This window comes from Brassica oleracea, chromosome C5 (genome assembly GCF_000695525.1).
Source record: "Brassica oleracea var. oleracea cultivar TO1000 chromosome C5, BOL, whole genome shotgun sequence".
NCBI lineage: Eukaryota > Viridiplantae > Streptophyta > Magnoliopsida > Brassicales > Brassicaceae > Brassica > Brassica oleracea.
Window position 1 is genome coordinate 9,438,897 of NC_027752.1, and position 12,582 is coordinate 9,451,478.

Below are 12,582 nucleotides of genomic sequence, written 5' to 3' on the forward strand. Positions count from 1 at the left end.
GCGTAAGAATATTTTCAACAAAATCTAATTTACAAAATCAATATGTTTTAACATATTTTGATAAGGAGTGTTTTATATTTTATTGTATTTGAAAACTATATAATTATTTTATTTTTATTTACATTAAATATGAAAGTTATATAAGATATTATGAAATTTTGTTTTTAAATTATTTTAATATTTTTTCTTATGAATTTTTAATAAAATTTCTCTAATTCGTTTGAGTAATTGTGTGATATATACTTATTTGATAAATTTTTAATTATAAAAATTATTTGATGTAAATTTATTAATTTTCACATTTTATTTGTTTAAAACTTATTTGATGTCAACTTCAACCAAACATAATCTCGCCTATATAATTATCAATTATATAGTTTTAAGAATAAAAACAATCTAAGAATAAGAATCTAATATGAAAGTTTTACTAAGTTTAAATGAATGGAATTTTTGTTTATAAAAATATAAAAAATATAATTTATATTAAATAAATAAAATGTTAGAATCAATATATTGACATTAAATAAGTTTTATAATAAAAAATTGATCAAATAATTATATATCACACAATTTATCAAATGAATTACATAAATTCTATTAAAAGTTAATAACAAAACAGATTGAAATAATTAAAAAAAAACAAAATTAAATAATATCTTATATAACTTTCATATTTAATATAATAAAAAATATAATTATATAGTTTTCAAATACACTAAAATAAAAATTTTAAAACACTACTTACCAAAATTTTATAAGACATATTGATTTTCTAAATTAGATTTTGGTTAAAAATATTCTTACATTTTTAAAACGCGGGTCAAAAACTAATTTTAGTTAAATTATTGTCAGGAACGTCATATTTTAATTGATAAAACAAGAGATTTAAACGGTCTCTGACATCCAAATCACTTGTTGGATAAATGAAATTAAACTCGTGATGTTAACTATATAACATCATTAAGTTGAGGGATGTTGACATGTATAATATATATTTCGTATAGTTAGGTATACATTAGTTTAGTTTGCATGATTGGTCATGTGATAGCCAATATTTCATGGCCAATATTTCATGTAGTCGGCGATCATTTTTCCTACATACAAAGTAAACTAATGCGCATTATACTGGATTTTTTTTTCTGGCTAGTACGTAGAAGCATTTCCTGACACAAACAACATCAACTAAACTATAGGCTCCTAACTTCCTTAAGCGTATACTCTAGTCCTGTTATATATTCTTTTTTTTTCTTCGAACGGCTATTCTATTACTCAAGCTTGAACTGGTCTGGGGAATCAGACCGGAACAGAACAACCAATATAATACAATTCTCTATGAAAGGATCTGGCTATCTTAGCTAATGAATCATACGATACATTTTCCGAACGAGTAACAAAAACAATCGAGAACTCTGTGAATCTGCTCTTCAACTTCATAAACTCTTCCAGGTCAGTAGAAAAGTTCGGTCATGCTCCGGGGTCTTTGATCATTGAGATTAAGTCCTTGCAATCGGTCCCAAAAGATTGACATGTCGATACATGAATCATACACTCCATTGCCCAAGATAAAGCCTCCAGTTCTGAATGCAATGGTGAGATTCTTCGGCGTTGATTCCTTGTTCCCAAAAGTCCTCATATATATTCAGATTTGAATATTGTCATGGTAATATATATAAATATGGTTGCCCTAAGCTTTGATTATGTCTTCTTATATCAGTTCTTTTTTTTAGATTCTCCTTCTTAATTAAAAGGTATAGATCTTTCTTTTTCAGATTCACATACATAAATTAGTAAGATATGTATGATGTAGAGATTGCAACTACCAGAATAGTACTTGAAATAGTTTAACAAGTTATAAAGGAAACAAAGCACATATATCATATTCCTTGTCATATAAATACACATTCTTTATATAAATTGATATTGTCAGCCAATGCGATTTATAATTATTAATGGAGGAAAAATACACATAGAAAGAGCCGTGGCCTCGTCTAACATGGATTTCAACGTGAATGGAATGCACGTTGCTGGCTGCTACGAGTGCTACCCTATCAATATTTCTATATTAGTTCTACCATATAAACTCTTCCTAATTAATGTATATCCGTGCGCAATGTGTGACTATTACCATGTTGCTATATTTTGTTGTTATTCATCACCACGTTAGAACGTTTTGTTTTTCTTAAAATCTATCTGAATATTATTTTAAAACTTCCAAGAGATGTTCTTATAAAGAGAAAATTTAAAGAGTTTCGTAGCGATCCATTTCACATGTTTTCATAGTCTCATGGATTAGTCCTATATTTGGTTATTTGCCATTTAAACGAGGTAAATTGCGAAATCTATAAACTGAAATAATTTTACAATCTAATAGTGGCGAAGAATAATATTTAACCAAATTACACCGAACCCGAGTACATTCCTAAGACTCTTACTCCCACATCATAGACTATTCTAAAATCATGGAGCAAATAGCATTTGACTATACCAGAAATTCTGAAACCTACTAAAATGCTAAATGATAGAAGCATGACCAATGGTCGAAACCTTGGCCTGATCTCTAAATAGACGGTAGACACTACAATGGCCCATACAGCCAATAAAACAACCTGAAAATAGGTAACAAAGGAAAGAGAGATTCTAGAAGAGGAGGTACTCAAAACTTTGGACGTACAACATTGGCTATGTACTGCTTTGCGACAAAGCGTAGCATTTAGGTTTAATAATCACTAAACACGAACCAGAAGTTTCTGTTCCTTCAATCCCCTTTATGTATATATATGCTCTGGTCTCCTTTCATTACATTAAACATCTCTTTGACCACCTTCTTCTTCTTTGCCAGTTCATTCTTTTTTTTAATACCTAAAAATTATATATAGCGTATAAACTAATTACGTATTCTTGTCTCCCACTCTCTGCCTTCTCCCTTAATATATCCATATTAATTAAAGTTAGGGCAATATAAAGCTGTCTTCAAGTTTCGACGTGTCGTAACATCCTGATCAGTTTCTGCCAGCGGATCAGACAACAATTCTTTCCCTTTGCATATTCATTAAGGTACACTGCCCACAAAAGTCACTAATACCGATTATGATCATAGCAGTTAAGATTACTGATTGATTAGTGGTAATAGTTAATGTTCTTGGCATTAACTTTGGCGGCGAAACTCATGAACTAAGATATTGTGAATTAATCACATACGTTAGACCATAACCCAATATTAATATATTCCCATCCAGTTTTTTTTTCCCTTTATTGTAAACAACAACAACTAATCTTTATATCTTTCGCAACACTAATATTTGATAATTAGTAGAGGTGATTAGTTTAAGTAGATAGGAAAAAAGATACACACACATACAAATTAAAAGCTAAATAAAAAATCAAGAAGAAGAAAGGCAAACAACAACTGTGAAACACGACTTGGCCACACACACACACTAAAAAAGAAAAAAAAACTAAGCGTTGAAAATTGTGTGTAATTGTTTGTATCGATCGGTTGAGAAGTGCCTCTCTTGTTTTCTGATTTTCTCTCTCTTTTATTGTTCTTTACACATTCTTCTTCTACTTTGTTTTTGTTTTTGTTTTTGTTTTCTCACCTCCTTGTCTCTTCTTCCATGGCCATCGGTGAAAATAAAAGAGGAGATATATATTTAATTTAATATAAATCTTATATTTGCGTAGGTGGTTGATTAATGAAGTTATCGCCTCTGAGTTTCTCAACGCAATCTAGTTTCAGTCACGGCGGAGATGGCTACGACGACGGTGTGGAGTTAAGACCGTCACCATCCACCGGCGGCGCAATGCTGCCGGTTTTTCTCAACGGTTTGACTCGTGATGGAGACTCTGGAAGCGGAAGCAGCTGGGAAAGAGAGCTCGTGGAGGTGACTCTGGAGCTCAACGGCGACGACTCCATCGTCGTCTGCGGAATGTCGGAGGCCACGTCTGATTCTCAGCCGAGATCGGTTAATGTCTCGGGAAGGTTAACGAGGAGTCTATCCACGACGCCGACGAGGATCAGGCAGACGTTCGGGAGGTTACTAAGGTCGGATTCAATGAGACCAACGACTTCTTCAGTCTCCGCGACGGAGACGGGAAGGTTAACGAGGAGTCTATCCACGACGCCTTCGAGGATCAGGCAGACGTTCGGGAGGTTACTGAGGTCGGACTCGACAAGAACAACGACTTCTTCAGCCTCCCGGGAGAGAGATTTGGAGCGTCAGACAGCGACGGAGACGACGGGGAGGTTAACGAGGAGTCTATCGACGGCGTCTTCGAGGATTCGGAAGACGATTGGGAGGTTACTGAGGTCGGACTCGACGGCTTCTAGAGATGTGGAGCGTCAGGGGGCGGCGGGGACAGAGACGCCGATCATGTCCGCGAGGGATATACGGAGGGAAAACGCAATTCTACAGCGATCAACGTCGAGCGCAAAGAGAGCGCTTAAGGGATTACAATTCATCAACAAAACCACGAAAGGAAACAGCTGCAATTGTGATTGCGATTGCGATTGCGATCAGATGTGGAAGAAAGTTGAGAAACGATTCGAATCGCTTTCTAAAGAAGGGTTGCTTGCGCGAGAAGATTTCGGAGAGTGCGTTGGTAAGTTAGATATTAAACCCACAAATTAAAAGAATCTATTACATATAAACAAAACCTGTTTAGATGTCGGAACAAAGACATGTTTAGATGTCGGAACAAAAACTAATTAAGATTTTTTTTTTTTTTTTTTTTAATTTGATAAAAATAAAGGGATGAAGGATTCGAAGGAGTTCGCGGTTAGTGTGTTCGATGCTTTGGCTAGAAGAAGAAGACAGAAGCTGGAGAAGATAACGAGAGATGAACTTCACGATTTCTGGTTACAGATATCTGATCAAAGCTTCGACGCGCGTCTTCAAATCTTCTTCGATATGTACGTTTCTTTCTCTTGTGTTTGTCTTTACGTTTATTAACTTTTGCGGGAATGACGCATTGCAATTTGAAAAAGAAAAAAAAAGCACAAGAAAACAAATGGGTTTGATCCAAGTTCACTTAATTAGCTGATGACTTTAATGATTGACGATAATGTTTATCTGTAATTAGTAGTATCTTTTTCTGTATCCTGAAAAATGCAGATGAGCTCTCTCATCAACTTTGCACTTTTAATAAATTTAGGTTTTTGTGTGTGCTAATATCTAATTGAGTAAATTTTGTTAAATAAAGAAAGTAATTAGCTTTGATCAAAAAAAAAAAAAAAAAAAAAAAAAATCTTTGATTGGAGATTGTTATCTCTTTAGTGAGAGCCTACCGTAATTTCACAGTAATTTTCTACATTTTAGGGAATTATTAAGCATAAATTAAAGATATGTTGCAATAAGATGGGCAAATGCAATTGGATATGTTAGATGAATCATTTAAATCACGTGGTGTTATTAGCCGTTGGATCTGTTAGCTCACGCAATCAACGGTGAAAAGCATTAAGCGAGTTTGACTAATGGGCTGTGGTTTACTTGGTCCAGTAAAACAAACTTTCAACAGATTTTCAAAAAGAAGTTTCCTCTTTTTAGCTGTTTCCCGCATTTAGTTTTCTTGCAAGTGAGATAAACAATAGGCCATGACTCTTAAATCCACCAAATCAGAAAATGGTTTTGCGTTTTTTTTCCCATAATTTTACCAAACATTTAGTTCAACTAACTTTCCCATTTTTCTGCTTTGACAAAACAAAAAAAAACTTTGTTTGTGATATATGCTTCAAATATTATTTTTTCATTAATGATTCTGCTATAGTTTTTGAAATTCTGAGTGTTTTGTCACCAGGGTTGACAGCAATGAAGACGGGAGGATCACTAGTCAAGAAATCAAAGAAGTAATTTCTTTTATAGCATATTAATGCAAACACATGAGTTACTATTACAACAATCAAAAGATCATAGAATAACGTTTATACTTTGCAACACAGCTTCTAATGCTAAGCGCATCAGCAAACAAGTTAGCAAAACTCAAGGAACAAGCAGAAGAGTACGCATCTCTGATCATGGAAGAACTCGATCCAGAGAATCTTGGATACATTGAGGTAAAATAGATAATAATAATAATTAATAATAATAATCAGCAGAGATAATGTAGTCTTTTATCTTCACATACTATCCATGTTTGTTTTGTCGTATCAGTTATGGCAACTCGAGACACTCTTACTTCAGAGAGACGCATACATGAACTACAGTAGACCGCTTAGCACGACAAGCGTTGGAATGAGTGGAATGAGTTCACCAAGACGGAATCTCATTAGACCTCGTCATGTGGTTCGAAAATGTAGACAAACGCTTCAGTGTTTGGTTCTAGATAACTGGCAACGAATATGGGTTCTGTTATTATGGGTCATTCTTATGGCCCTTCTCTTCGTCTGGAAGTTTTTTCAGTACAGAGACAAAGCTGCGTTTAAAGTCATGGGTTATTGTTTAACCACTGCTAAAGGAGCTGCAGAGACTCTCAAGCTCAACATGGCTCTTGTTCTGTTACCTGTTTGTAGAAACACCTTGACTTGGCTGAGATCTACACGCGCTCGAGCTTTTGTTCCTTTTGATGATAACATCAACTTCCATAAGGTAAAAAAATATTCCCTCCATTTCGCCACATTCTTCGCGCATGGATTAATAAAATAATTAAAATGCATTTATGTTTTTATTAATTACCTATGTTTAACAAATAGTATTTTTGAAATAAATAAAATTATTTATAAATCAAACACATTTTGTAATTAATATTAAGATGAAAGTAGTTATAAATTGTACCTGAATTTTTAAAATGATATTTTTTATGTAACAAGAAAAAATATCGACGGGATGAGACAGCTCACTTGGTAAGGACCCTGTGAGCCAATTGTCATGCTCACGGGTTCGACGCCAGGCGGAGGCGAACTGCCCATTCTGTCACCAATGCGGTACTGGGTGTAAGTGGACCGCTGCCTATCCGGACCCAGGGGAATGATCCACGTAAGTGGAGAACCCCTGGATTATCAAAAAAAAAAAAAAAAAAAAAAAAAAAAAAAAAAAAAAAAAAATAGGGAACCCAATTGGGTTTTTGCGTTGAGGGTGCTCTAAGTAACCTTCTTTCACTCTAAGTAATCTGCTTTCTGTCTTGCAGATTATTGCTTGTGCCATAGTGATTGCGATACTTGTTCATGCTGGTACTCATTTGGCGTGTGATTTTCCACGGATTATAAATTCGAGTCCAGCAGATTTTGCATTGATCGCTTCTTACTTCCATGGTGTTAAGCCCACATTCAAAGACCTGATGACAGGTGCAGAAGGAATCACTGGGATCTCTATGGTGATCTTGACAACCATCGCCTTCACATTAGCATCAACTCATTTCAGGAGAAACCGTGTGAGGCTACCTGCACCACTTGATCGGTTAACTGGCTTTAACGCCTTTTGGTACACTCATCACCTTCTAGTGGTTGTCTACATAATGCTCATTGTGCATGGGACCTTCCTATTCTTTGCTGATAAGTGGTATCAAAAAACTGTAAGCAGAAACCTAAATCTCACTTTGCTCTTAAACTTAGATGGTCAAAATGTTACTAAAACCTAAATTAAAACCTCACAGACTTGGATGTACATCTCGGTTCCTCTGGTGGTCTACGTGGCAGAACGAAGTCTGCGAGCTTGTAGGTCCAACCATTACTCTGTCAAAATCCTCAAGGCAAGCCACCTTCACTGAGAAAGTTCTTCTGCCTGATAAAAAAGTGTATGAGTAAACAAAAAAAAAAACATATTCCAAATCTTGATCTCTGCAGGTTTCTATGTTACCTGGGGAAGTACTCAGCTTAATCATGTCAAAGCCTCCTGGATTTAAGTACAAGAGTGGTCAATACATATTCTTGCAGTGTCCAACAATCTCTAGATTTGAATGGTGAGTACTGATGACATATTCATAGTGTTTAGCAAACATCTCGAGAGTTTCACATATAAAGATGTTATACCTAAACCTTCTCCAGGCATCCGTTTTCTATTACCTCTGCGCCAGGAGATGACCAACTTAGTGTTCACATTCGAACACTCGGAGACTGGACAGAGGAGCTACAACGAGTTCTAACAGTGGGTAAAGATCTTTCAACATGCGTGATTGGCCGATCGAAATTCTCTGCCTATGGCAATACTGATTCATCACAGTAAATACCAATACACCTCCTTTGCTTCCCACTACATATTTAGATACTACTTAGTATTAACACGCCTTGTTGATTGATCATGCATTGGACAGACAACCAAAACTATTAGTAGATGGTCCATATGGAGCCCCAGCACAGGACTACAAAAGTTATGATGTCTTGCTCCTAATTGGATTGGGGATAGGAGCTACTCCTTTCATAAGCATACTCAAGGATCTACTGAACAACTCAAGAGAAGAACAAACAGTAAGCCACACTCAGTGCACCAGAAGAAAGATTTTGCACCAAATACATAACATCTCTATACTTGTTCTGGCGCAGGACAATGAATTCAGCAAATCAGATTTCAGCTGGAATAGCAATACATCTTCGTTTACCACAGTAACTCCAAGTTCAACACAAGGAGGGAAAAAGAAAGCAGTGAAGGCTCACTTCTACTGGGTCACAAGGGAGCCTGGATCCGTTGAATGGTTTAGAGGTGTAATGGAGGAAATATCAGACATGGACTGCAGAGTAATAAACATTTCTATTCGTCACCACTTACTTAACCTGTAGTAATTGATCGATAATACTAATATATTAATTCCTTTTTCATTTTTAATCTCGTGAAACAGGAGCAAATTGAGTTGCACAACTACCTTACTAGCGTATATGATGAAGGAGATGCAAGATCAACTCTGATAAAGATGGTCCAGGCTTTGAACCATGCCAAACATGGAGTTGATATTCTATCCGGGACACGGGTAAAAAAAATTCTAATAGATCATCAGACCAAAACATAATGTCCCAATGTTACCAAACCATTAAGAAGATATATCATCATCCATTGTACCAGGTGAGAACACATTTTGCAAGGCCAAACTGGAAGGAAGTCTTCAGTAGCATAGCAAGAAAGCATCCAAATTCAACAGTCGGTAAGTACTACTCTACAATCAGCTGCTAATGAATTAATACCACTGGGCAAATAAAATATAGAACTTGTTTGCTAATACATATCTAGGCCAAGAAGCATTATATGTAAAACTATTGATCTTATTGGTGCAGGAGTGTTTTACTGCGGCATACCAACCGTGGCAAAGGAGTTGAAGAAGCAAGCACAAGAAATAAGTCAGAAAACAAGCACACGGTTCGAGTTTCATAAAGAGCATTTCTAATTGATGTCAGCTACGATCATCACTTTCCTTTTTGAGTGAGAGCTTAAAAATCAAGCAAGCCAGTTTCAAAAAAAATAAAAAAAAATCAAGCCAGCCATTATTTTTTCTTTTCTTCTCATGCTAACTTCACAGTCACTTAGCAAAATAGATTACATTCACTATGTCGCATGGAAACATTGTCCTGCATGTTTGTATAGACCGGCCTAAAGGCATGATCAAAATAACAAGTATAAGTTTCTTTACCGAATGAAATATAAACGTGTTTCAAGAGTGAACCAAATCTCTATTTCCATTACCACAAACTATTAGTAGTCACAGAGGAAGAACATATTAAACAAGAAAGTTTTCATCATAATCTGTAAATTGGTACTGAAGCGCATTCGAGGAGTAACGACCGACATGACTTTATATTTTCATACAATTACAAGAGTATAAAAAAGGCATTTGTTTTAAACTAGAAAAGCTCCATGTAGTCGAACATAAGATTATGCAATGACTCACCAAGCACAGTTTTATAATCTTACACAATAGATATGGTTTAGCTTTTTAATGGTTTTATAGTTCGATTTATTTGGTCTAGCTTTTTTAGTTTTGTGTTTGTGCTTCTTCTCAACCACATCTATCTCTGTACGGTTCTCAAAACAAATATCGCATTGGTATATATATCAAACATTCTCTCTAATCAATAGACAAGTTGAGAAAATTCACTTTAACGAGTGTTTAATACAGAGATCCGAACAAAACCAAATCTCATGCATATAGAGTCAAAACTAAGAAAGTCTTTAAGCATGATTAGCCTGGAAGCAAGCAATGTACTGAAACAAAGTTTCCTTTATATCTAATACACAACAAAGAGAGAAAAAATGGTAACTAACTTACAACGTAGTAGATGGGAAAGCTGTCTTTGTGTTGCATATAAGTGGGTCTAAGCTTGAGTCACAAGTGAACCATAAGCAATGAGTCAAATGCACGATAGTTCAAGGTCACAACCTTTGCTCAATATTTTTATAGTTTTTATAGAGACCCCAAATCTTTCATTTGTTTCTATATAATGCACCATAGTCTTATTCCTATCAGTTTTCGCTCAGTTCTTTAATAGGATTTGTCTCTCTTTACTTTTAGAAATTAATTGGCTTTCTCCCATCACAGTTAATAATGAAAATTGTTATTTTTTAAACGGACATCGGTTGTAGCTGGAAGTACAGTGTCGGAGAGGGAGGGAGGGAACGATTGCTACTCAATGAAGACAAAAATAAACTCATCTTATATATCTTATTATATATTAAAACAGAAGTCACAACTTTGATTCATGTGTAATTTTTTTAAAAATGGACATATTCCTAGAAAATCATGTTACATTTAATCTCTAATTTTATCATTTAAATTTTGGATCTACCATAAATTTTTATTGGGCTATCAATAATTAGATTTAAACAATAGATGGTCCATTGGATTTAGAGATAATATAAATTAAACAGATATAATTTAATGTTGTAATACTATACCTCCATATGTTAATTATTTAAATATTTATCGATGTTAATTTTTAAAATTATAAAGATTTTTCTTTAAATAAAAAAAAATCATATTATCTAACAATGGTTAATCTATACTACCTTAAACCAATGAAAACAAATTTTAAACTATATAGTTTATTTTAAAAATTAAACAAAAACTAAATGTTTAATTATTTACTCGATAATATAAATCTATGAAGCGAAAAGTTTAATTTTTTAAAAACTTTTTAAATTTGTGAAATGTTACAATATCTTTGAATATGACAATAAAACAATATTTTACTAATCTTTATATATATAGTTATGATTTTAATAATGAAATAATAATTCGAAAATATATATATAGAAGAAGATACAAATACATGTGAAAGTTTGAAACAATCTATTCAATGAAAAAAATATACCGTAAACTTATTATGTTTTAAAAATTGATAGACACATATATATTATAATATATACCAATTAAAAATTGAAAAATATGTTTATATAAAAATAAATGAAAACGAAAATCCGCGCGGTTGCGCGGATCGAGATCTAGTCTAATCTATTGAAATAGAGTCATGTTTGAAATTTACCATGGCATGTTTTAAATTTGGGCTTATTAAAAATGTTGTGACTAAATATATAGACACACTTATTTTTATAATTTTATTAATGTCATTCATCTTCTTAACACACCTTTACCTAATTATTAAATTAGACATATCTATTAACCAGTTTTCCCAATCAACGAAAATTAAACCTATTGTTGCCATATCATCGAAATCTCAACAGCATATCAAAGCCGTCAACGAATCCAAGAAACTGCTAACAATTTCATGATCCTGCTTTAGAGTTTTGACTTTGATCTCAAAACTGACTCAGATCATCATAAACTTGACTGATGTGCTTTCATGTTGATGCCTGAACCAAGTATAAGCTGAGGACTAAACAACTTTTTATATACTACTGGTTGGGTTTAGAATCTAGGCAAACAATTCCTCTACCAATCGTGTACACCATATGATCATACCTACCTAACAACTGCTTTCTCTTTACCATTATACCTGAGGTAGATCGAAGAATCACAAAATGGCAATGGGCGTTGAATCAGCGTTGGAATTGTATAACTGATCTTCATTGCCTTTGGGTTGTTTCTCTGGTGGAGACAAAGACATAACCAAAAGACATTCTTTGATGGTAAAGGTTTGAGAAATTTTACTTGCATACAATACAACATTCTTAGAAGATTCATTTGAAAGAAACTTATGTTGTAATGGCTTATTATATGGGTATCATCATGAGGAAGTTTCACTTGGAAACCTCAGGAGATTTGGTTTCAGGGAGCTTCAGGTCGTGACAAATAACTTTACCAGTAAAAACCAATTGGGAAAAAGGAGGCTATGAAAATGTATACAGAGAAATGATTGGAGACAGTATGTTGGTTGCGGTGAAAAGTCTTAAAGATGGAAATGCATTAGGAGATGAAATTCAGTTTCAGTCAGAAGTCGAATTGATCAATTTATCTGTACTGCATCACACAAACTGAGAAGCTTCTGGTTTATCCTTACATGACTAACGCAAGCGTCGAGTCTAGAATTGTTAGAATGAGAGAATTGATAGAATGAGAGAATTATTGAGAGTTTATTATTGGAGAATGAAAAACATGAAGAACATAGAGAGAGAGAAAGTAGATCTGAAAATGTAAGAGAAAGAAGGAGAGAATAGTTTCATTAATCTAATTGTGGATCTGGGTACAAGTATTTAAAGACAAGTGACCTCA

At 34.1% G+C, this 12,582-nt stretch overlaps 1 protein-coding gene across 2 annotated transcripts; it reads left to right on the forward strand.

Moving 5' to 3' along the window:
- Positions 1 to 3,413: 3,413 nt before the first annotated feature.
- On the forward strand, positions 3,414 to 9,511 carry LOC106344092 (respiratory burst oxidase homolog protein E). 2 transcript variants are annotated; one of them, XM_013783480.1, is made up of 15 exons: positions 3,414 to 3,481; positions 3,682 to 4,599; positions 4,750 to 4,909; positions 5,794 to 5,842; positions 5,936 to 6,049; positions 6,147 to 6,581; positions 7,120 to 7,503; positions 7,585 to 7,680; positions 7,775 to 7,890; positions 7,976 to 8,149; positions 8,242 to 8,395; positions 8,471 to 8,662; positions 8,764 to 8,892; positions 8,985 to 9,063; positions 9,194 to 9,511. In XM_013783480.1, the coding sequence occupies exons 2-15, from the start codon at positions 3,693 to 3,695 to the stop codon at positions 9,301 to 9,303; spliced, it is 3,099 nt and encodes a 1,032-aa protein (XP_013638934.1). In that variant the 5' UTR covers positions 3,414 to 3,481; positions 3,682 to 3,692; the 3' UTR covers positions 9,304 to 9,511. The 2 variants fall into 2 exon arrangements, with proteins under 2 accessions (XP_013638934.1, XP_013638933.1); XM_013783479.1 differs by having other exon boundaries at positions 3,416 to 4,599.
- Positions 9,512 to 12,582: the final 3,071 nt, after the last annotated feature.